This window comes from Chelonia mydas, chromosome 1 (assembly GCF_015237465.2).
Source record: "Chelonia mydas isolate rCheMyd1 chromosome 1, rCheMyd1.pri.v2, whole genome shotgun sequence".
Lineage (NCBI taxonomy): Eukaryota > Metazoa > Chordata > Testudines > Cheloniidae > Chelonia > Chelonia mydas.
The window spans coordinates 206,295,276-206,320,626 of NC_057849.1; the positions used below are offsets into that span (position 1 = coordinate 206,295,276).

General features: G+C 43.4%; 1 protein-coding gene across 4 annotated transcripts in view; it reads right to left on the bottom strand.

Moving 5' to 3' along the window:
- The window catches only part of ING4 (inhibitor of growth family member 4), a 43,315-nt gene extending 21,068 nt beyond the window's left edge, over positions 1-22,247 (bottom strand). Inside the window, exon 1 of one of the 4 annotated variants that reach the window (XM_037910701.2) lies at positions 21,972-22,247. In XM_037910701.2, the coding sequence (XP_037766629.1) occupies positions 21,972-22,008 (37 nt within the window). In that variant the 5' untranslated portion in view covers positions 22,009-22,247. Of the gene's footprint in view, positions 1-21,634; positions 21,946-21,971 lie in introns of those variants that run through there. The other 3 variants (XM_037910708.2, XM_037910717.2, XM_043538716.1) reach the window with 3 other exon arrangements.
- Between the last annotated feature and the right edge of the window lie 3,104 nt (positions 22,248-25,351).

The following is a 25,351-nucleotide window of genomic DNA, read 5'->3' on the forward strand; positions in this document are numbered from 1 at the left end:
GGACTCAAGATAAATATATTATTTCGGTTAATCTTTCTATCTACCCAATGGGACTCAGTGCTCAGTGTAGAACATGGATCTCAAACTCATATCACCACAAGGGCCACATGAGGACTAATACATTGGTCCGAGGGCCGCATCACTGACACCCCCCCGCCCCTGGCCCCATTCCAATTCCTTCCCCAAAGTCCCCATCCCAACTCTGCCCTCTCCCTGCCCCTATTCCAACCCCTTCCCCAAATCCCCGCCCCTGCCCCACCTCTTCTCCGCCTCCTCCCCTGAGTGCGCAGCTCCCCGCTCCTCCCCCCTCCCTCCTGGAAAGCGCTATGCACTGCCAAACAGCTGTTTGGCAGTGGGAAGCACCTGGAGGTAGGCAGAGGAGCGGGGACGGGGTGCACTGGGGGGGAAACTGGGGCGGCGGGGGAGAGGAGTTTGGCGGGCTGCAGCAAATAACTCCTTGGGCCGCACCGCGTGTTTGAGACCCCTGGTCTAGAAGATACCATCAGAGATCCTTAGTTTTGCAGTTCTCAAACTGTGGATTTGTGTCTCCAGAGATAACATGCTTGTTAACAGCAAAAATGTTTTAAAATAAATAAATAATATATAGAGGTGAGAAATAACAGACCTCAACCCTATTGTTTGTGTACATAGCATTAATCCCTTACCTCTCTCTAAAAGTGCAAAAGTTTTAAAAAGTTCAATGAATAGAAGATTGTTGGGGGCGGAATAGATCTGGACAAGGAGAAGAAGTCAGGAGATAAACGTGAGAAGGGAGGGACACGCAGCAGAAACAAAATTGAAACTGTTTGAGCAGCGTATTCCAGAAGTCTTGAGGTCTTTCTGAGTGTAGTCTCCATTGATTTGAGATCTACCATTCCATTCTCTGACTAGAAGGGAAAACCTATAATGGCAGCAGGCCGTAAAAGAGACCCAGTTTGGGAATATTTTAATGAAGTTCCTCTACCCGTGGTTAAGACAGGTATGCGTGTAAAATGCAAACAATTCAACAAAGAAATGCAAGGCCTGGTTGCCTGAATGAAACATCATAAGTGTTCCTTCTCAGGAGGAAGCTGCATTGAAGATGATGAAAGGAACATGTTTGAACATGCAGGATCTTCAGTTTGGTAACAACCAACAAGAATGTACTTTTATGTAGAAATCCATGATTAAATCGAGTCTTCCTGACTAGTGATTTAAATCAATTTGATTTAAATCAAATCCACCCTGGTTCACTAGGATATGGTAAAGAACATTTTCGAAAGAGTGTTTGGGAACGAATGGGTCATGATACAGGGACACCATAACAGGACTTGATTTAAAGGATGGGAAGTATCTAGACGGAAATGTCCCATGAACACGTATGTGCCTTGAAACATCTTACTTACATTGGAGATCAACAACATAGAACTGGACAAACTTGGACTAATATAACCCAACAGATGAAAGAACACTGGACCGTTACAACTTTTGCTCCTGAACAAATGGAATACCTGATCCCAGATTGTGATCATGGTTGCAGATGTATACAAAATGGGTCCAGATTTGAGATTACTTTGATTTTATCTCCTGAGGATTGGGTTATAGACAGTCACTATCCAAACTGTTCCAAGTGGACTGCTGGGTATAAAACATATTGGTTTTGGGATTTAAAAAGGAGAATGATTTAAAGGAATGCTACGTGGGAAACATTTAACACTGATTTGGGATTAGGAAATACCTGGTGTCTCTCTACTTTAAGGAAAAGAGAGAGAGAGAGAGAGAGAGAGACACATACACACACACACACACACACCTTGGAACAACTGACTAAAGTGGCCAACACAGGGGGACAATGGGAGGTGGTAGACCAAAAATTAGATCAGTCAGTAATGGAATTAAGGAAAATACTGGGAAAGGCTGTTTTGGAAATTGTTAAACAAGAAAAGCACATTTGTATTGGTTTATCCTGGGGGGAAGTTTATATGGAAGCACAGGGAATATTAGAACAATGGAAAGATATCTTAGAACAAAGTAGTAAAGGTAACTGGCCAAGAGTACTGAATTGGGCATTAAAATATTATCTTACATTAACAACATGTTCAAAGATACCTGGAAGGTGAAAATGCAAAAGTGTACACTACACCAATGTATACTCATCCATTCAGGAATAGCCAATGGAAAGGTGCAAGAGGTATAACCCAGTTATATATCCTAGTGCTTGGGGAAATGAGATGAGATACTATGAAATAGTGTCAGAAGGAAATGGATTGTGGTAGATCCCTGGAGAAGGATGGAAAAGAATAATAGGAGCCCAATGGGAATGGGGAACACTAATTAAAAAGGGAAATAGGAATTTAGAATGGAAAGGAGAGAACCTTACTATCAATTTGCAATGGAAAAGAGGTTGGTGGGGATTGTATTAAATAATCAAAATTTATGTTGGCACCACAAACGAAAAGATAATGTAACAATAAAAATACCCTGGACGCTGGAACGAGGAATGTGGTATATGTGTAGGGAAATAATTAGCTTCCAATATGAACAAAAACAATGGCACCCCCTGGTAATCAAAACATATATAACTCACCCTAGATTGATGCCACCAACTTGAGGAAAGAGGAGGGAATGATACAGATCGGGACATGGAAATACAAACATACCAGAGGACATTAAATCAGATAGAACAGACGACAGGCCTTGTAATAGGCATAAAAGGTGTACTTGCTTGAAAATACAAGGTTATTGAAAAAGATGTAAAGGGTAGAGAATCTCAAATACGTGCCTGGTATGATATTGTATGTCATGAAACAGAGTGGAATGAGACTGAATGGATAATTGTATTTTGGATTCTTGGAATAACGGTGTTATTTTTCTTGTGCATCTGTATTGGGTATCAAATACGTAAACAGTGTAAGAAAAGGCAAGCCTTAGAGGGACACTTTAAAATTCAGTTGCCAGATTATACAACTGAAGACCGCAAAATGACATTTTAACGTAAAAAGGAGACACATGGCCCAATAATTAATAGGTATAATTGGTGTAATTGGTGCAATATCACAATTACCTTTAGTAATTGGATATCGAGTGGGGGACTGCTGGGATGGTGTTGAAATATTATGAATTGCGGGGGATGACACAAGTCTGGTAAAGCCTGGTAAGTCTGAATTTGCTAAAGGATTCTGGGAGCAGGATTCTCTTGGCATCAGACAGGATGTATGGAAATTTACTGAGAGTGCTGAAATTGCACTTGAACCCTGACACAACTATGTACTCTGGATGTTTAACCAGGGGCTTTGTGTGTATTTGTGGTGATCTGGAAGAACTATGGTCATGGTCAGTCATGTTCAAACAAATCACCCAGAAAACATGTAAATGGTGAACTCAGAACAAACTGACTAGGGTCAACTGACCCTCTACGACAGCACAACAGCAAAAGCTGAGGTGAATGATCGATGAGAAAGTAAATGTCAGTCTGTCCCTGTTGTCCCTTGCAAAAATATTAATCAGAAAAACAAGTTGTGATTAAAATGCCTACATACATATTTCAGGGACAATCTGAGAAAAGATTTCAGATAGAGGGCTCCTTGTTAATGTAGCAGACAAAGGCATAACAGAATTCAACCGCTGGAAACTGAAGGTAGACAAACTCAAACTAGAAATAAGGAGCAATATTTTAACAGTGAAGGTAATTAACCAGTGGAACAATTTGCCTTGGTACGTAGTAGATTCTCCATCACTTAAAAACAGTCTATCTTTTTTAAAAGATATGCTGTAGCTCAAACAGAAGTTACTGTGCTTGATGCAGGAATCACTGAGTGAAATTCTATGTTCTGTGATGCTCTGATTAGATGATCATAATGGCCCCTTCTGGCCCTAAAACTATGAATCAAGCAGGTGATTCCCCACAATCAGCACATTTTATTCCATCTTTAAAAAAAAACCTTGTCAACAAAACATGAAAAAAAATTAATCGCAGTTTTAATTACACTGTTAAACAACAGAATACCAATTGAAATTTATTAAATATTTTTGGATGTTTTTCTACATTTTCAAATATATTGATTTCAATTACCACACAGAACACAAAGTATACACTGCTCACTTTATTTTTTATTACAAATATTTGCACTGTAAAAATGATAAAGAAATAGTATTTTTCAATTCACCTCATACAAGCACTGTAGGGCAATCTCTTTATCGTGAAAGTGCAACTTACAAATGTAGATTTTTTTTTTGTTACATAACGGCTCTCAAAAACAAAATAATGCAAAACTTTAAAGCATGTAAATATCTTGTGACACTGGCTACGACAGTGTCATGCGAACATCTGTTCCTTTCAGGTGACATTGTGAACAAGAAGTGGGCAGCATTATCTCCTGCAAATGTAAATAAACTTGTTTGTCTGGGCGATTGGCTGAACAAGAAATAGGAGTGAGGGGACTTGTAGGCTCTGAAGTTTTATATTGTTTTATTTTTTAATGCAGTTATTTTTTGTACATAATTCTACATTTGTAAGTTCAACTCTCATAATAAAGAGACTGCATTACAGTACTTGTATTAGGTGAATTGGAAAATACCATTTCTTTTGTTTTTTACAGTGCAAATATTTGTAATAAAAAATAAATATAAAGTGAACACTGTACAGTTGTATTCTGTGTTATTATTGAAATCAATATATTTGAAAATGTAGAAAACATCCAAAATATTTAAATTGTATTCTATGCTTCTTAAACAATGTGATTAATTGTGATTTCTTTAATCATGTGATTAATCGCAATTAATTTTTTTAATCGCTTGAGAGCCCTAAAAATTATATTAAGTAAAAGCTTTTTAAAATTTTTGTCTCCCTTGCATTTTTCTCCTTTTCCCTTCTCCACTTCATTCACTATTTTTTTCTTACCTATAGTATGTTTCTTATATTTTCCTGTCTTGTGTCTATATTGTATAACAAAAAAATTATGAAGTGAGCTGTAGTTCACGAAAGCTTATGCTCAAATAATTTTGTTAGTCTCTAAGGTGCCACAAGTACTCCTTTTCTTTTTGCGAATACAGACTAACACGGCTGCTACTCTGAAACCTGTCAAAAAAATTATACTTTACTTCTCTTCTTCCTCCATACCCTTCCTTTTCCTATATTACTTTCTTACTTAATCCACATAACCAACTTCTATATTCTCCTATCTTTCCTTTCCTCTTATGTTCCCAGTTTCCAGTACTCTCCCCACTTTCTTCTCTTGCACTATTTCCCCCAACATTAGTCTCATATTCTTCAGCCTTATCCATAAAAATCACACACAGGCTCTCTCTACACTTACATCACCGCGTAGAGTATATATACAGTCTACCATTCAAGTATGTGTACAAAGAGCAGTGTAGACAGTGAGGCACTGCATAGGCGACTAAAGACACACCAAAATCTTATGGCATATACCCTACTCAGCTCTCTACACACTCAAGCAGTGCCTCCCCATCTACACTGCCTCCATGCTGCCTGAGCCTTTCTCCACTGCAGGAAAAGTCTCACGTAGCAGGGAGACTGCGGCTGGGGCAAGGCAATGGGAAAAGGTTCCAGCAGCTCCCTGCTGTCGGAGCCTTTCCCCGTTGCTGCCCCCCTTGCTGGAATCTTTCCATTTGGTAAGGAGAAGCGCCAGGAACAGGAAGATTTTGGAGCCTTTTCCCAGCTCTTTCCCCGCTGTGGAGTCTTTTTTTGAGACGTGTAGCTACATATGACAGTATAGATGCAGCCCACTTTTTACTGCACCCCATAGCTACAGATACCCTAATGCCATCACCATTGTAGACAAGACCACAGGCATTCACACAGCACACTATGCTGATTTTCCCCTCAAAGAATATACAGACTTCTATCTTCCTTTATCCTGAAAATCCCATAAAAAACTCAAACATTCATTGATATGAAGAGTAGTGGGATTACTGATATTTATATAAAAACAAGTTACAATTCACAGCCATTGATTTTTTTCACACTGCAAACCTCTGTAATTGCACAATATGTTACCCTTCATCTTCCCTCCTTCTCTAACATTTGACTACTTACTTGTGTCTTGTCTTAAATTAGGACTTGTCTACACACAAGAATTCTATTAGTGTAGTAAAACCGATGCATCTTACATTGATTGCTTGTGCCCACATTGTTGTAGCTGCATTTTGGTAAGATATGTTGCTTTTGAGCCTTATACTCATATAGCAAGGCTGTGCTGCGTCAATTCCAGTATGGATAGATATGCCAGGGTTCCTTGCACTGCTCCTAGGCATGCTGCATTCTGAGTAATTTTTGCTCCAGATTGTGAGATACTTCCAGGAGGCCAGAGAAATTGTGGGAAGAGAGGCCCAATTCCTAAAATCTTCTCACTGTATCCTGGAATTTAGCTGACGGAAGTGCCATTTCTAAACAACTTGGTCACAGTGATGGAGACATACTGTGCTCCTGTCCATTATTGAGACGGAAAAGCAGGTCTTGGAATATCTGAAAGCATGCAGTGTGGTACCCATGGTGACTGTGAGAATTTTTGAAATTGTGTGAGAAATTCAGAGAAGGACCCAGAAATTGAATTTGCATGGACCAACAAAATCTATTATTTGATCAACTGTCTTTGGAGGGATGCTGCTGTTTGCTCCAGCCAACAAGCATTGATAATCTGGAGATTTAGGATGATGAAAGCTTCAAAACTTCAGACTGCACGAGGGTACTGATGAAGCAGGGCCAGAGACCAGAATGAGAGTGCTTCTCAGCATGCAGAAGTGAGTGACAATCACTATTTGGAAGCTGGCCATCACCAACTGCTACCAATCAGTGGAAAACCATGTCAGTGATGAAAGATTCACAGTTGGAGCTGTTATGCAAAGTGTGTACAAAACTATTCAGTATTTGACACTGCATCATGTGATCAAGTTAGGTTATACGGGAGCTCATTACTGTGTATGAAAAGATCCCAATTGTGATAGGGATCTACTGAAAGGACCTGTGTGCCCATTCTATTTCCCCCCTCACCAGCTCTTGCCATTCAATTACTCCATGGTTCTGTAGGCCTTGTTTGAAGACCCCAACAGTTCACCAGCATTAACACTGGATAGGTTAGGAAAAGTTCATGATACCAGGGTCTTCAGAAATTCAGCACTAATCTCAAAAATCAAACAAGAAGTTCTCTTCCCCTACTGTACCACAAACATAAATGAAGAAACTGAACCAACTTATTTTTGGATGACCCAGCACCACCTTCTTGCTTCCCTGGCTTATAAAGGGAGCTACTGTAAATCCTGACAGAAACACAAGAGACTAGTTAACTATACCCTAAACCACTGTAGGATGGTTATAGAGCATGCATTTGGTAGGCTGAAGAGGAGGAGGAAAAGTCTGTCACAGACTTCCCTGTTCCGGACTCATCTCCCCTGTATTACTGCTGCATGTTGTTTTTACACCTAATTTGTGAGACTAAAGGAGGAGTAATTGCTGATGATTGAAGAGAAGAGGTGCAGAGACTACCTGCCAAATGTGAACAGTTAAAGGTGCAATCCACTATTGGCAATAATGATGAGTACTTGTGGCACCTTTGAGACTAACAAATTTATTTGGGCATAAGTTTTCGTGGGCTAAAACCCACTTATCAAATGCATGGAGTGGAAAATACAGTAGATAGATCGATAGATGGATCAATAGATCATGAAAAGATGGGAGTTGCCTTACCAAGTGGGGTGGGGGTGGTCAAGACAATTTAATTAAAGTGGGCTATTATCAACAGGATGAAAAATCACTTTTGTAGTGGTAATCAGGGTGGCTCATTTCAAACAGTTGACAAGAAGGTGTGAGTAACAGTAGGGGAAATTAGCATGGGGATATTAGTTTTTAGTTTTTGTAGTGACCCATCCACTCCCGGTCTTTATTCAGGCCTAATTTGATGGTGTCCAGTTTGCAAATTAATTCCAGTTCTGCAGTTTCTCGTTGGAGTCTGGTTTTGAAGTTTTTTTGTTGAAGAATTGCCACTTTTAAGTCTGTTATTGAGTGTCCAGGGAGGCTGAAGTGTTCTCCAATTGGCTTTTGAATGTTATAATTCTTGACAACTGATTTGTGTCCATTTATTCTTTTGTGTTGAGACTGTCCGGTTTGACCAATGTACATGGCAGAGGTGCATTGCTGGCACATGATGGCATACATAACATGGGTAGATGTGCAGGTGAACGAGCCCCTGATGGTGTGGCTGATGTGTTTAGGTCCTATGATAGTGTCCCTTGAATAGGTAGGTGGACAGAGTCCCCTAACGTCTCTACTCGCACTACATTGATGACATCATCATCATCTGAACCCATGGGAAAGAGGCCTTTGAGGAATTCCACCAGGATTTCAACAATTTCCACCCCACCATCACCCTCAGCCTGGACCAGTCCACACAAGAGATCCACTTCCTGGACACTACAATCCAAATATGCGATGGTCACATAAACACCACCCAATACCAGAAACCTACTGACCGCTATACTTATCTACATGCCTCCAGCTTTCATCCAGATCACACCACACGATCCATTGTCTACAGCCAAGCTTTAAGATACAACCGCATTTGCGCTAATCCTTCAGACAGAGACAAACACATACAGGATCTCTATCAAGCATTCTTAAAACTACAATACCCACCTGCTGAAGAGAAGAAACAGATTGACAGAGCCAGAAGTCACCTACTACAGGACAGGCCCAACAAAGGAAGTAACAGAACGCCACTAGCCATCACCTTCAGCCCCCAACTAAAACCTCTCCAGCACATTATTAAGGATCTACAACCTATCCTGAAGGACGACCCATCACTCTCACAGACCTTGGGAGACAGGCCAGTCCTCACTTTCAGACAGCCCCCCAACCTGAAGCAAATACTCACCAGCAACTACACACCACACAACAAAAACACTAACCCAGGAACCTATCCCTGCAACAAACCCCAGTGCCAACTCTGTCCACCTACCTATTCAAGGGACACTATCATAGGACCTAACCTCATCAGCCACACCATCAGGGGCTTGTTCACCTGCACATCTACCAATGTGATATATGCCATCATGTGCCAGCATGCCCCTCTGGGCTATCTCTACACAAAAGAATAAATGGACACAAATCAGACGTCAACCGTCACATTCAAAAACCAGTCGGAGAACACTTCAACCTCCCTGAACACTCAACAACAGACTTAAAAGTGGCAATTCTTCAACAACAAAATCTTCAGAACCGGACTCCAATGACAGACTGCAGAACTGGAATTAATTTGCAAACTGGACACCATCAAATTAGGCCTGAATAAAGACTGAGAGTGGATGGGTCACTACAAAAAATAAAAATTAATTTCCGCATGCTAATTTCCCCCTACTGTTACTCATACCTTCCTGTCAACTATTTGTAATAAGCCACCCTGATTACCACTACAAAAGTGATTTTTCATCCTGTTGATAATAGCCCACTTTAATTGAATTGTCTTGACCCCCCCCCCCCACTTGGTAAGGCAACTCCCATCTTTTCATGTACTGTTATATATACACCTTCCTACTGTATTTTCCACTCCATGCATCTGATGAAGTGGGTTTTAGCCCACAAACGTTTATGCCCAAATAAATCTGTTAGTCTCTAAGGTGCCACAAGTACTCCTCGTTGTTTTTGCTGATACAGACTAACACGGCTACCACTCTGAAAACTGTTGGCAATGTTGCCAGCAGAAGTGCCACGGTCAAAAATGCTCGTGCATACACTTTGGGAACAGGAGACAGCAACATATTAGGTTTTGGTAGAATATATATCAGTATTGCAGAAGTGCCTATGGTCCCAAATGAGCAATTTGGGTGCCACTGTTCTAGGCACTGTATAAACACATAACAGAAAGATGGTGCCTGTCCTGAAATCTCTTCATCTTCTGGTTTATATGCATTTTAATGCTATTCAATAAACCTTGGCATCTGTGTTTTGAAACCAAGACCACCACTGTTGCTTTATTAAACAGTACAAATTTTATTAAACACAAATCAGAACTTCAGCAACCATGCAAAGCATTCACAAACACACAACAAAATAATTTAAAGATCAAGTCTGTGACAGATAAGACACAGACTAAGTCGTTCTCCTTGTCCTAAGGATTGGTGGGAGAATGACTGGGACCATGTGGGGAAAGTGAAAGAGCCCACCCAATATCCTCAATCTCAATATTCTGCAGCACAAAGGTGCAGCTTGCCTAGGCAACAATGCTCTCCAGGAACACAGTGTGCTTCTTTATTAGGGTGAGCATTTCTTCTTGCATCATCCCACCCCGTCATCTCTCTCTCTCTTTGCTTAGATCAACTTCAAAGAACAGTCTTCTTCCTGTCCCACACTCTCTCAATTAAGTGCTCATCTTAACACATCCAGGTCCTCTTTGTGGCTCACTGGGACTCCACCATAAGTTTTTTAAACAATCTCTTTATATTACTTATCTATATGGCCCTCCTTACCATAGTACAGTAACTCCTCACTTAAAGTCATCCCGATTAACATTGTTTCGTTGCTGATCAATTAGGGAACATGTTCGTTTAAAGTTGCGCAATGCTCCCTTATAACGTCATTTGGCAGCTGCCTGCTTTATCCACTGCTTGAAGGAAGAGCAGCCTGTTGGAGCCTACTGGTGGGGGCCTGGAATCAGGGTGGGCCAGCATCAGCTCCCCTAAGTTCCCTGTGCAGCAGCTGCCCAGCAGGCTATCAACTGCCAGGCAGTTCAGCTGTCCCTCCCCACACTGCCGTGTGCTGTTCCTGCCCTCTGCCTTGGAGCTGCTCCTGGGGGCCTCCTGCTTGCTGTGCAAGGGGTGGGGGGCGAAGAGGGGTGCTAATGTCAGGGTGTCCCCCTTCCCCTCCCTGGTCCTTTACCCCATCTCCACAGAGCAGGAGGAAGCTTGCTGGCAGCAGCTGCTGTCTCAACTTGCTGATCAACTTAAAAAGACAGTGTACTTAGAGTGTGGTCAGCGTACTTAAAGGGGCAATGCCTGTCTCTCTCTCACACACATTGTGCGTGTCTCTGTCTCTCTCTGCCGTGCTGTCTCCCCTCCCTCCATTCATGCTGCCTTGTAGAGTGTGAGGCTACATTAACAACGTCTTAATCCTTGAGGGCTCAGCCAAGTGTTAGTTCATCATTTAGCAGTAAGCCAGTCCCCGGGAAATATCCCACCCTCTTCCACTCTCTGACTCCACCACCTCAACCAAGCCTCACAATCATCATTGCTGTGTACAGTATTAAATTGTTTGTTTAAAACTTATACTGTGTATACGTGTGTGTATATATTTAAAATACAGTCTTGTCCGGCAAAAAAAATTTCCCTGGAACCTAACACAACACCCCCCCTCCCCCTTTACATTAATTCTTATGGAGAAATTGTATTCACTTAACATCATTTCGCTTAAAGTAGCATTTTTCAGCAATATAACTACAATGTTAAAGTGAGGAGTTACTGTATCTATATGCCTTACAATCATTAGTGGGCTTTATCTTCACAACACTACTGTGAGGGAAGTATTATCCCTATTTTACAAATGGGGAACTGAGGCACAGAGTAGATTTATCAACTTGCCCAGGGTCACAAAAGAAGTCTGTAGCTGATCCAGGTATCCTGGTCCTTTCTCTTGTGTTCCAATTTATAAGACAGCAAGCATCAGTGGAACTTTCTAGTAAGGTATGTCTATTGCAGGTACTGTCCAAAGAAACAGAGATCAGTCAGTAACCATAGTGAATGCAGTAGCTATGGAAACCCAGCATTCCCAAAAAGAAAATGTATCATTTACCCTCCCGCAACCCCTCTTTTTGTTGTTGGCCATTTTCCCAATAGTTTACCATAGTTCCCCAACAATCTGGCACCCAGAGCAAGATGGAAAGCAGCCTTTAAATGCTTCCTAGAAAAAGGATGTTTATCATTATGTCAATGCCAATCTTTACTTTAAAGGTCTCATAGAGTGCGGGAAAATGATGCATTATATGGAACTTATTAGAACTCCAGTTACACTACCACAGGCAGACCTGGCCTTGGAAGACATTACCCTGATGCAGAGTCCCAAAAGGCAAAGGAGGACATAATTCAAGAGGGCTAGAGGCCAGCCAGGGAGACTGCAAGGTTTTGAGCTGAGGCGGTTCTGCCAGATTTGCTACTTGGTAAGTGAGAAAACGTATCCTGCCATAGCATGGAAGGGATGGAGAAACATGCACTGCCTAGGAATGTGCATATCGAATTAAAACTCCTCTTGTCGCAGAAATTCTCTGATATGCCAGGAGACATGAGAAAATCAGGATTAAAAATAACCATCTCTGAAAATACACTGCACTAACAGGTATAAATGACTTCCTCTGATATGTTTCAGAGTAGCAGCCGTGTTAGTCTGTATTCGCAAAAAGAAAAGGAGTACTAGTGGCACCTTAGAGACTAACAAATTTATTTGAGCATAAGCTTTCGTGAGCTACAGCTCACTTCATGAATGCATCCGATGAAGTAAGCTGCAGCTCACAAAAGCTTATGCTCAAATAAATTTGTTAGTCTCTAAGGTGCCACTAGTACTCCTTTTCTTTTTACTCGGATATGTGAACCAATAATGCCCATGAATCATTGAACCCCCTTTTTTTTTTGAGCAGAAGTACTGTAATTTTCCATGGACTTTCTGTATTATACTGTTATGCATGCAGTTAAATCAAAGGCTTGAGACAGTGAACGACATTGCTTATGATGCTGTATTGCTGGACAGCACAGAGACTGGCAGATATTGTGTTCAAGCTTTGTGATCTCAATATTGCTTCTATATTTATGTTACGACACATCATGGGCCATTTGTGCTGGAATTTTTTTGCGGCTGTTTGTTTGCCATTTTGTACCCAACCACATGACTCAATGGGGGGAGAAAAGATGAAATAGTGTCAGGAATTGAACAAGGGAGAGTGGTGGCAGGAGGAGATGGGGGTGTGTGTGGAGAAAAGAGGAGACCTTGGGGCAAGTAGTCTCAGCAGCATTTTGGAAGATGTGGGATGGGGGTGGAGCGGAGTAATGAGAAGGAGAAATGGAGAGGTTTCGAAATGACATAGCTATATTTACCCATTTTCAAAAGCAAAAAGTGGAAAAGCAACAGTGGTAAAAAGTTCAAAGCCTCCCCTCCCCCTGCAGCACAAAAAAAGCTACAATGATTATTTATTACAATAAAACTTACTGGCTGAGGGCCCCTCATCTCCCTAGTATTCTGTCTCCGTTGTCGTCTCTGAGGCAGATGTATCCTAGTATCTGCATCTGGAGCAGGTCCTGACTGATGGCCTCCAGGACAATGCCATGAGTATCAAGCAGCTTTGAGTAGACACGTCAGTATTATTCTCCTATTGCTCTATCTCATCATGGCTATCAGCACTCTTCTGGGGAGCCTCCAGACAGGGTCAGCATGGTTTGCAAGTAACTGAGGCTGAATGATGGGCAGGGTGAATTTGATTTAAATCAAATTGATTTAAATCATGATTCAAATCACTAGTCAGGAAGACTCGATTTAATCATGGATTTCTACATAAAAGTGCATTCTTATTGGTTGTTTTAACCTTAATACATATCCTTCACAACTCAGAGATAGATGTAGGTTTCATTTTTAGAAGGTACACACTATACGTTTTTAAAGTGATTTATTTTGAAAACTTTTTAGATGAGTTTTACAGCTATATGAGAAAATGAATGATTGTTTATTTCATGTTTACCAAAGGTAATTGAAGCAGATATTTATGAAGTCATTGGGAGATGAACTATCTCCAATTCAACAGGTTAATCATTAATATCTGGAGGATTTTCTTGCCATGCTGTATTAGGAGGAGATCATCATCAGACAGACACTTAAATTGTTTTATTTAACTAAAACAACAATGTTATGTATTCTGAATTTTTTTCTTCAACAGCACACACATAATATTTTAACAAAACAAGCATACGAATTTTTGAATTTAAACATTCAAGGTTTTTAAAATCAGGTTTGTTTTTGTTAAAATTGTTTTTAACTATAATAGTTAAATGATATTTTTTTTAAAAAAAATTAAATCAACTATGTCAGCCAGGTCAACATGAGAAACTTAAAATATTGGCTTCTGCAGCTAACTCAGTCATCTTCATTTTCCTGTTTGTTCATAATCTGGAAAAGAAAAACAAGCTTTCCTGCTTTTTCAGGTCCCAAACAATTTCTCAATTTGGAATGAATTAGTCCAAAGGAAGAAAATATTCTTTCTACACCGACAAAAGAAGCTACTGCTGTTAAAAGTGAGATGATCACTTCAACAGTCTCTGAATTCAAGTGCTTAAGTGACTTCCACCAGTTCACTGGTGTGACTTTCTTTAAAACATCATCAGCAAACATATATTTCTTCAATGGTTTCACCCTTAGCTTTGAAGTTTATTATAGTTGGCATTATATGGAGGGATGATTGCTGGAGGTCCATGTCATAGCCAACTCCCCTTCTTCAGCAGTTAAGGTTCGACCCTGGTACCAAGTATTGAGAATATTTGCAAGAAAATGAGCTGGAAATAGTGCTTGTCCCATTCGTTTTTTTAATGCTTGTAATTTAACTCTGTCATGGCATGTTTCTCTTTTTAAGATCTCACTCAGCTCCTTCCAAATTTCAACAGCATCAGCAATAAAACAGCTATTTGCCTGCATTTCGTTCAAGGCTACAGCAATAGGCTTCAGGGTATTCAGTCTGTGTTCAACATTTCTCTTAACCCCAATGTTGAGAACTTTGGCTGTGACAGTGCCATCTATTTTTTCATGATTTTGTTCACAAACTGTCATCAGATTAGACCAGTTCTTGATACAGTGCTCAAACCAGTCCACTACTGAGTTCCATCGCACGTCTTGTGGGAGAGTTAGCTTGGCTCCTCCCACTTTTTTCAGAGCAGCTGCTGCTGCAAAGTGGCTGTTACAGAAGAATTTTGCAATTTCAACAACATTAGCCTTTATTTCTGGAACACTGAAGTCTTTGGCTAGGAGGTGCACCAAATGAGCACTGCAACCTTATGTTATTAGCTTGGGACTCTTCAAGGAGCACTGCAACCATGTTATTAGCTTGGAACTCTGTTCTAAATAATTTCTTCTAATCTTGGATACATTTGCAGCATTGTCTATGACCAAGCTGCGTACTAGACATTTGAATTTTTTTCCCCACAGTTTGTTATAGCTTTTACTGCTACTTCTTGTAAGTATTCTGCTGTGTGTGCATTTCCTGATGTATCAATTGTTTCTGTAAGGAAGACATTCCCTTCTTCTGTTGTCACACAAGCACATACAACAGGATCATTGTGAACATTACTCCACCCATCAAGACTCAGGTTAACAATTTTACCCTCTAGACCACTGTTTCCCAAACTTGGGACGCCGCTTGTTCAGGGAAAGCCCCTGGGGGGCCGTGCCGGTTTGTTTACCTGCCACGTCCGCAGGTTTGGCTGATTGTGGCTCCCACTGGCCGCGGTTCGCTGCTGCAGGCCAATGGGGGCTGCGGGAAGCAGCACGGGCCAAGTGATGTACTGGCCGCCGCTTCCCGCAGCCCCCATTGGCCAGGAGCGGTGAACCGTGGCCAGTGGGAGCCTCGATTGGCCGAACCTGTGGATGCGGCAGGTAAACAAACCGGCCCGGCCCTCCAGGGGCTTTCCCTGAACAAGCGGCGTCCCAAGTTTGGGAAACACCGCTCTAGACCTTTTGCACAGTGCTCAATTTCTCTTTCATACACTTTATCCAGCAATTTGCCTGCGACATCTGCTCTGTTGGGTGAACTGTATCCTGGTCTTAATGACTGAACCATGTTAGTAAAGTGTGGGTTCTCAATCATATTGAAAGGAGAGTTTGTTGCATAAACAAACCTGGCAATTTTTTCTATTAATTACCTCTTTTTGTAATCTGCGAGTTAGTATCACAAACTTACCTATGGTTGTTTCTGGGTGACGGAGATTTTTTTTTTTTTGCTACAAGTGATATACTGTGGCTACGTGACATACATGATGTGACTGAAACACTACCATTGGCAGATAACTCCGAAACTATAGAAAATGATGGTGCTCTTGAAGGCGGATAGTCTTCGGAATCCTGTATGTTGAGGATGGATTCTCCTAAACAAAATAAGTCAACGCAGTTATTTAATTATTATCATACTGCTCATTTAGTATTACTCATTACACTCACTTTTACTCAGTACTACTTTAAAGGTGAAATTGCAAAAAGGAAGATCTGCCTATTTCAGCTATTTATTTTTTTATCACAACTGCATCTAAAATCATAGTACCATAGAGTAACAACTATATTTTTTCTTCAAACATGAGAATTCAAGACTAATCCAGAAGGAAGACAGGCGGTCCTTAAGAAAGAAGTATGAAATAAAAAAAAGTTTACCAACCTGCAGATTCTGCACGTTCAGACACGTTCTTCTCATCATCTTCAACACCGCTTCCTCCTGAGAAGGAACACTTCTCATAATGTTGTTACATCGGGCAACCAGGCCTTGCATTTCTTTGTTGAACTGTTTGCATTTTGCACGCATGCTTGTCTTACCCACAGGTAGAGGAACTTCATTAAAATATTCCCAAACTGGGTCTCTTTTACAGCCTGCTGCCACTATAGGCTTTTCCTTCTAGTCAGAGAATATGGAATATTCTGGAATATGCTGCTCAAACAGTTTCACTTTTGGTTCTACTGCCTGTCCCTCCCTTCTCACATTTATCTCCTGACTTCTTCTCCTTGTCCAGATCTATTCCGCCCCCAACAATTTTCTATTCATTGAATTTTTTGAAACTTTGCACTTTTAGAGAAAGGTAAGGGATTGACTGGGTGTACACAAACTTGCAGAAGGACAATAGGGTTGAGGTCTGTTATTTCTCACCTCTATATATTATTTATTTTAAAACATTTTTGCTGTTAACAAGCATGTTATCTCTGGAGACACAAATCCACAGTTTGAGAACTGCAAAACTAAGCATTTCTGATGGTATCTTCTAGACTGAGCACTGAGTCCCACTGGGTAGACAGAAAGATTAACCTAAATAATCTATACAGAAGCCCCTGCAACCCCATAAGACTGGGTCCCTATAATCCATGAACTATTGGAACTCATTTACAAAACTTTTCTTAAACGTTACATGACCATATTAGCTCATACTAGAGAATCATAATTTATAATCCCTATTCCATGATAAGATATCTTTGAGCTATAATGTATCTTAATTAAAACTATCTTTAGATAGGTTTTTTCCTCAAAAAGCATTTTATCAAAATAATCTGATTTAAGTAAAAAAAACTAAAAAAAAAAATTTTAAAAATCAGATTTATATCATTGATTTTTATCCACCCGGATGATGCGCTTCTTGGAGGTTGTGTGGGCATTTCCATAGTTGCCATTGTGATCTCTTTTATAGCTTTGTCACAGCTCCTTACCCTTCACTCTACACTGTTATTCAGAAAGTAACCCAGTTCTACCACCTGTCAAGGCAGGTGCTTGGATCTCTGCATTCTGGTTCAATTTTCCCAGCTGGGACAGTCCATGTTCCATGTCCTTAACAGCAGTTAAAACTCCTTATGGTTCTAGGCAGATGTGCAAAGCATAACGAACATAGAAGGCTGGATTTGGTTGGGAAAGCTCTTTCAAAAGTAGCCTATGAATGGGAACTGTACATTTGTCAGTGCTGTCTGAACAGGTGGGTGACTTCTAGCTGAGATGAGCTAAGAACATAAAAAGTGTAGGAAGCTGACCAGATGGGTCAAATCTGTTGTGACCATTGGAGCGTGAGACAGCAGCAGCAGAACTATTTGCCATGGAAGTGAAACAAGTCCCTGCTGCACTACACAGATTTAACTCCCATTGATGCAGACTTACTATGGATAGAAACAAGGGTAATTTCCTCAGTGAACCATGGGTGGGAGGAAAAGTGTGTGTGGATGTACAGCAGTTCCCTCTAATATAAGGGCAATTTCACCAGTGGAACTTTCATGTGTACATAGGGACTTGGATAATAATCTCTTTAGGGCAGAAATCATATCTTATTGTACATGTTTGTACAGTGCCTAGCACAATGACGCCACAGTCCTCAAGGGTCCGTTGGTTACTACAAAAAAAAAATCACATTCTTGTGCTATCCCTTCTCCCACTTGCCCCCCAAGATTACACTCATTTTCCACCCTCTACAGAATCTCTAACAGTCACTCATCTCATGCATCCCATCCAAAAAAATGTCATGTTCTCTGGACTTACCTCAAAAACCAAGCAAACGCAAAGAGCACACACACAGACTGGCTCTACACATAAGGGACTTGTTACACAGGCTCTTCTAAGAGTCCACACACATAGACACAAGCTCCTCTACACAAAGGAAGGAGCTCCTCCCCCCTCCCCCAGGCTTCTCTCTCCCAACTGTCCCCCAAGACTCTTCCCTTCTCAAGTTCTTTCTCTGATCTCCCTCCTTTCTTCTCCCTCTCTCTTACTACCCACTGCTCCCTTAGTGTAGGGGAGGAGAAAGTGCTTCAGTATCAGGCTTCCTCCTCCCATTACAGGATCTGATAGCTACAGTATAGAAGATCCAGCTTCTGCAATAGTGGAGGCAGGGGACAAAAAATGGTTTAGGACATTAAATGGAGATAAGAAGCTGCAGGAGGACATGTTTTAGGGAAGTGGGGAGATGCCTTTTCATTTTTAACTCCTCTCATATTGGACAGAGTTGAAGGAAGGGGAAGAAGAAGAGGATATGGGACACAGAGACATCACCAGAGAGGAAGAAAGCTGAGTTCAAATGTATCTGTCTGTGAATAGGCTCAGCAAAGCTAGGGCATGCTCAGTGCAGACACAACAGTCTCATTTTTTAAACAGCAAGCCTATCATGCTCTGCAGAGTATAATACAAACTGCAAATGGAGATGTTTTACAGTTTTACAACTTTTTCAGTTTTCACAGGGACAGCAAGATGCAAGTCTCTGAACCTAGAACCATCCCCTCTGCTAAATGTTAAGTCCCTGCTGCAAACCACAGAGGTGTTAGAGCTTACACACACAAAACTGCATTAAAAGAATATGCAACCTTAATTCTGGCATTTCCCAACTTCTGAAAGCTTGACCTTGAAAGCTTAATGTTTGTATAAGAATTTTTTTTTAAATGGGTAATTTCCTAAATTTTTAAAAGGTAAACAAAAAATAATTTCATCATGTTATATATTGACACCCACTTGGCTCACCAGCAGGGTTAAAACCTTTAAATCCACAGCACAGACTGCTAGCATTTAAGCTAAGAAATAACTGACAGCAATAGTAGGTTGTCGTCCTCTACATGGATTGAGGCAGGAGGGGTACAAGCAGTGGGTTTCACAGCAATTTGCTGACAGCCAACGAATGGTGAGAGCCAGGAATCTTGGCTTCCAGTCCAGGTTTTGGAAGTGTGTGCACTCCGGTCACAGAGCCTTCTGCTCCTGTGCCTTCCAACTGTCCTTGTCTAGTCCTCTCTCTTCGTTCCAGCACCAGTCAGTCCTAGTCCTTTCCTCTGAGCTCCCGGTCTGAGCCCTAGTATCCTTGTAAAATCTGTTTCTTTCCCTCTTCGCCAGGTCTCCAATCCTCACTCCACACTGGCTCCCAGTCTCCCTTCCTGGGCTCATGTAATCTCAGTTCCCCCACACATATCTTGGCTGAGCCTTCCCTTTCCCCAGTATCTTTGCCCAGCTAGTCTTAGTTCTCCCGCGATACCCTGGCTCCTCATGAGCTTTGTCTCTCCTGCCCCCGGCTCAGTATCTATAACCAGCTAATCCCAGTTTTCCTGCCAAATCTACTCTCCCCAAGTCTGGTTCTTGTCCCGTTTGCTTTAAATTCAGGCAGCTTCCTTCTCCACACTGCCTGGACCCAGAGGGGAGAGAATTGAGACTGCAGGGGAGACAGTCTCTCTGCTCTTAGTTCCTGTCCCACAGCAGCAAAGAGTGGCAATTGCAGGGAAGTGCTGTTTGGCCCCTGCAGCCCCAAGCTAGAGTATACTCAGTACTCAAGGAATTTTCAGAGAATTTCGCTGTTAAGTTCCAACAAGTTTATACTGAGCATGTGCAAACAGATTCCTCCACCCTCCACCACCCCCACCCCCCACCTCCCCAAGACTTGCAACTTGGCCACATTTGGGTGAATTTTCTCCTGGATGGCAAAAGGCACAATCCTAACAACCACAGCAACTTCCCTGCCAAATTTCAAGTCCCTAACCTAACACATGCTAGCAATTTCTAAAGAATAGGTTGATAACATATCTTTTTTTAGATATGCCAAAACATTTTCTCCTAGACTTGTTCTCTGAAGCAATTGAACTATTTTGGCCGAAATTTAAAAAAAAAAAAAAAAAAAAAAAATCAGCTCAAGACTTTTCCCCCAAAATGGATCAAGTTTGGTAAAGTTATAAGTGAAAGTGAGGGTCTTATAATGAGAAGTATCAGGCAATCTTAAAAGATGGTGCTACCAGCTTCACCTATAAAATTACCACTTTCTCTATAACAAAAAACAAGCAAGGACAATTTTAAAACATTTATGCAAATAAAAATAAACCAGCTGTAACAAACTCCATACAAGTATAAGAAAAATCATAAATATAGTTGGATTTAGCTCACAACCATCCTCTCCACCCATGTATTGAAGAGAAAAACACTGTAAACCGTCCACTCTCCTTTACTGCTTTCTCAGGGAGTGGGGGGACAGCGTGGGGAGCGGAGAAAAATACACTTTTTGTCAATTATAGGAGACAGAATTTGAAATCCAACTACTTTCTCTCTTCTTCACTCAAACCATCACTAAACTCACAGACAGGTCACGGGCAACAAAGAAAAATTCATGGAAGACTGTGACCTGTCTGTGACCTTTACTAAAAATATTCATGACAAAATCAGAAGCTCAGCTGCAGGGTCCCCACACCACACCCAGCTGCCAGACATCTGTGGGGGCCCGCTCAGAGCTCCGGGGGCCCCACCGCCACGTGGCGGGGCAACCCCACAGCTCCCAGCCACCGTGGGCAGAAGTCATGGAGGTCGCTGGAAGTCAGAGATTCCGTGATTTCTGAAACCTTTGTGAAAGAATCATATCCTTAACCATCTCCCACACCAATGCCAGCTGTATGGCTGCCAGCTCTTACAGGAGCCTGGCACAAACAATCTGCTTTCTGAACATAACAGTCGCTACACTGGGTCAGACCAACTGTTCATCTAACCCAGTTATCCTGTTTTCTGACAGTGGCCGGTGCCAGATGCTTCAGAATGAAGCCACCAGGCAATCGTCAAGTGTCCACTCCCAGTCAGAGGTTTAGGGACACCCAGAGCATGAGGCTGTGTCCCAAACCACCTTAGCTAAGTCATTGACAGACCTGTCCTCCATGAACTTATCTAGGGTTTTTTTTGTTTTTGTTTTTAACCCTGTTATAGTCTTGGCCTTCACAACATCCTCTGGCAACAAGTCCCACAGATTGAGTGTGCGTTGTGGGGCAGGGGAACAAAGCTAAAAAACTACACCTTCCCCTCAACATATAAACCGCGATGAAAGGAGAAGTCAGCAGGGAAAGGATGCAAACGAGAACGTGCAGAAGAAGCAGCAGCCAGCAGCCTCACCCCTACCCCGAGGCAGGATCTGGCGCCGAGGGCAGGTGTGTGGGACTGACCCAGACCACGTCGAGCCGGGCTCCAGAGAGCACAGGAAGAGCAGGAACTGGGAACAGCTCCGCAACGCCAGGGCGAGCCCGACACCCCATGAGAGCGGGAAGGGGCCACAGCGCCGGCGCCGCGCTTTAACCCCCCTCCCCGCCGCGCACGGGGCTCGCCGGACTCGGTCCCAGCCACAGCGCCCTGGGCGGGACCGCGCGCGCTCGAAGCTGTCGCGCCGAGCCCCGGAAGCCCGCGCGCCGCTTCTCCCCGAGCCGAACGCACTCCCCACGGGGCCCGCCCCAGGCAACGACCCCCCCCGCCAGGAGCCACCCCCAGCCCCACCCCGGCTCTTACTATCCAGGTAGTGCTCCAGGTACATCCCCGCCGCCATCTTGGGCCTCAAACACAGACACTTCCGGCCAGGGCCGGAAACTGGGTAACTTCTGTCCTTCCGTCCGATCAGGCGTCACTTCCTCCCCACTCGAAAGTACTTCCGGGTAGAGCACGGCCGCTTCCGCCTGTGGGCGGCGCCGCTTTGAATTATTGCTCGTTCCTGCTCCAGCAACGGCTCGGCTGGCCCGCGTGGGGCCGGGGGCGCGGCTAGAGGCTCCGCCCACCCTGCCTCGGGCTGTGAGCTCAGCGCCCGTTGATGGGCGATAACGGTACAGGCGGAGGCAGGCACCCGTCGGAGGGACGCGGTCGCGGGGCAGACGGGCCGGGCCCGGCTCCGCGCCGCGGGCCCGGGGCAGCAGCGGACGGTCAGGCCGCGAGGCGAGTGGCCGGCGCGGATCGCGCGCAAGCGGGGCGCGGGGCGGAGGAGGGCGCGGGGCCGCTTGGCTGAGGCGCGCAAGAGAGCAGTTTGTGCAAAAAGCCGGTGCGCGGCGTATAGTGGGTCCGGGGGGGCTTCAGGTCCGAGGGGCCAAGTCGGGGGCGAGACTAGGGCAGCAGCCCAGCGGGGAGCAAGGGCCCCGCTCCTCGGAGGAGCGTGGAAGTGTGTGTAAAGGCGTCTAGGATCTGGGCCCCATCCGGTGCGGGAAGGAGGATGGCTCCATGGACGCGTTCCTGGCTTGCTGCCGCAGCGTGCGGATGCTCTGCCGGGTCATTTCCAGGAGCAGCAACGCCTTGCCCAGCTAGCGGCGAGGAGGGTGCTGATGATGGGAAGGAAAAGGAAAATTCAGTCCAGAGTGGCCTGGTATCCAGTCACAATCAGAAACAACTGTGTGCCTGTCGGGATTCATCTCGGGCCCTCCCAGGCTCCCCGAGGGGTAGTTTTCATCGGACTAAAAAGAGCCCTGACAGAAATGGGGAAGAGAGTAGAAATATTTCCCTAGTACTTTCCGGGGGGAGCTCTCACAAAAGTGTTGGGGACCCTGACAGGGAGAGGAAGAACGCAGGACCGAGAGTAGAGGATGGAAATGCTTTCCTAGCCTCGGTGGTGAGCACTATTACCAGGGTGGGACAGGTGCAGGGGTGTTGTTCTCACCTTGTGACCTTGGCTCATGCTCTCCAGGAGCAGTGTATTTAGTTGGTTCAGACAGTGGATGATTCAGTCATTGTCTCTTAATCAGTGGTTTGATCTGAGGATGGATAGGGATTTAGCATTAATATAGGAAATGGATTGAATGGAGCCGTAACCTTGTGCGGGGGGAAAGAGAGAGGAGGGCAGACAATAAGATACCAGCTGACATAGCCTAGCTATCAATGCAGCCCAGCCAGACCCTGAGGCAGCCTGGGAGCTTTTGCTTACCTTTTTGCAGACCACATGTTTTGGCTTGTTCAGATGTACTTTACTACAGGCACAAGTTCTCTGCAGTCCCATCTTTGAGGTCTGTCTCTTAGATAGAAATTCGAAATTATTCCCCAATCATTCCTCTCTTCGTAGTCACTTTACAGGAGACCCCAGTGCAGCTGTCATATCCCTTTACTAGCTCTCTACTAATTCCAAGGTGCCTCGGGAACTAAGTCTCTCTTCTGTTTCCCTTCACACCAATGACAGCCAATGAGCTTTTTGCTCGTCACAAGGCGGAAAGGGTGTCTCATGAGTTATGGTCCAGGAGACCAAGAGGGAAATATGAAATGTACAAAAGGTGATTTATATGTGGTCATCCAGCTGCTCTGTTAGGGATGGGAGATAAAGAGGCTCAGAAAAGTATAAAGGGGGTGACTACAGACAAAACAGGAGGCTATTGAGAGGGTAGCTACAGCGACAAGTGGAGTATGTGTGTGGAAAATGGGATGCAATACCTTTTCTTCAAGGGTTTGAAATTCCAACTTTTTTTATTAAAGTACAAGAATCATGCATCCTGTTTAGGTCACAGGGGCTCCCAGGGAAACATTAACACAGCCATGTCATCTGAACTGAGTGCATTGTGGGAGATATTTAATGAAAAGAATCAGAAAGTCAGTAGACTAAGCCCTTGAGGCTGCTCAAGACCCCAAAAGTACTTGCCTCACAGAACTTAGTCTACACAGTACGATGCCTGCTGCATTTCAGATTCAGTAAAATAAAGGCACCAAAAGGAAGAAAAATAAACTTTGGGGTAAGCAGGACATCTGAATATTGTGTGTGTAACTGCTGAAATGGTGGGCAGAGGGGAAAGGCCTGGAGAGGTGGATGACTGATTGAGAGACTGAATGGCTATAGACCAGTGGTTCTCAAACTTTTTTTTCCATGGACCACTTGAAAATTACTGCGGGTCTCGGTGGACAACTTAATGATCTTTCCAAATGTTGTTTGTACTATTAGCTAATTATTGTAAAACACTTTGGATAAAAGCGCTATATAATAAAAACATCATAATAATTGTTTTTTTATTCTACAAATAATAGCACACAACTCATATTTTAATATCAGTAGTCTTACCTTTCTAATGCAATGAATGTGCCCTCTCCCCTGACACGGCAGCCCCTGAGCTGGGGTTAGGAAGGAGGGGGGGCCTCTCCCACACCACAGCACCCACTGACCTGAGGCTGGGAAGGAGGGGGGTCTCTCCCCGGCAGCCACAGCCCTGGAGCTGGGGAAAGTCACCTCTTTCTCTGGGAACCACAGCCCTGCATGTCCCAAATTCCCCCCACCCCCTCTTCTCACCCCACTACCCCCTCTCACCTACCTCCTATCCCCCCACAAGGCTTACATGTGTGTCTCCTACAGGGTCTTCTACAGGTGTGTCTTCACCTTACATGTGTGTCTTCTACAGGGTCCAGGTACCTAATTAGTGGAGCCGCCCCAGGCATGGCTCCACTAATTTGAGGATGGCCCTTCATTCTGTTGTGTGCGGCCGCCCAGGTGCACACCTTAGAGGGAACTATCCGCATACCACCTGAATGGAGCTCGCAGACCATTGGTGGTCATAGAATCATAGAATATCAGGGTTGGAAGGGACCTCAGGAGGTCATCTAGTCCAACCCCCTGCTCAAAGCAGGACCAATCCCCAACTAAATCAAAATGGTTCATGGATCACAGTTTGAGAACCTCTGATATAGACAGATAAATTAATATATAGAGTATAGATACTTAAGACGGGGTCAGCCCAAGGGTTTATCTTGTTCTGTATCCAGCCTCTAATAGTAACCAGTGCTAGATGCTTCAATGACAGGTGCAGGAAACTCCCTAGTGAACAATTACGGAATAACCATCTCTCTTGTTTTGTATTCTGTCTAACATAAGATCAGATGTCCAACCCTGTTTTGAGTAATAGCGGTAGAAGTGTGAAATACCTGGCCACACTGATGTA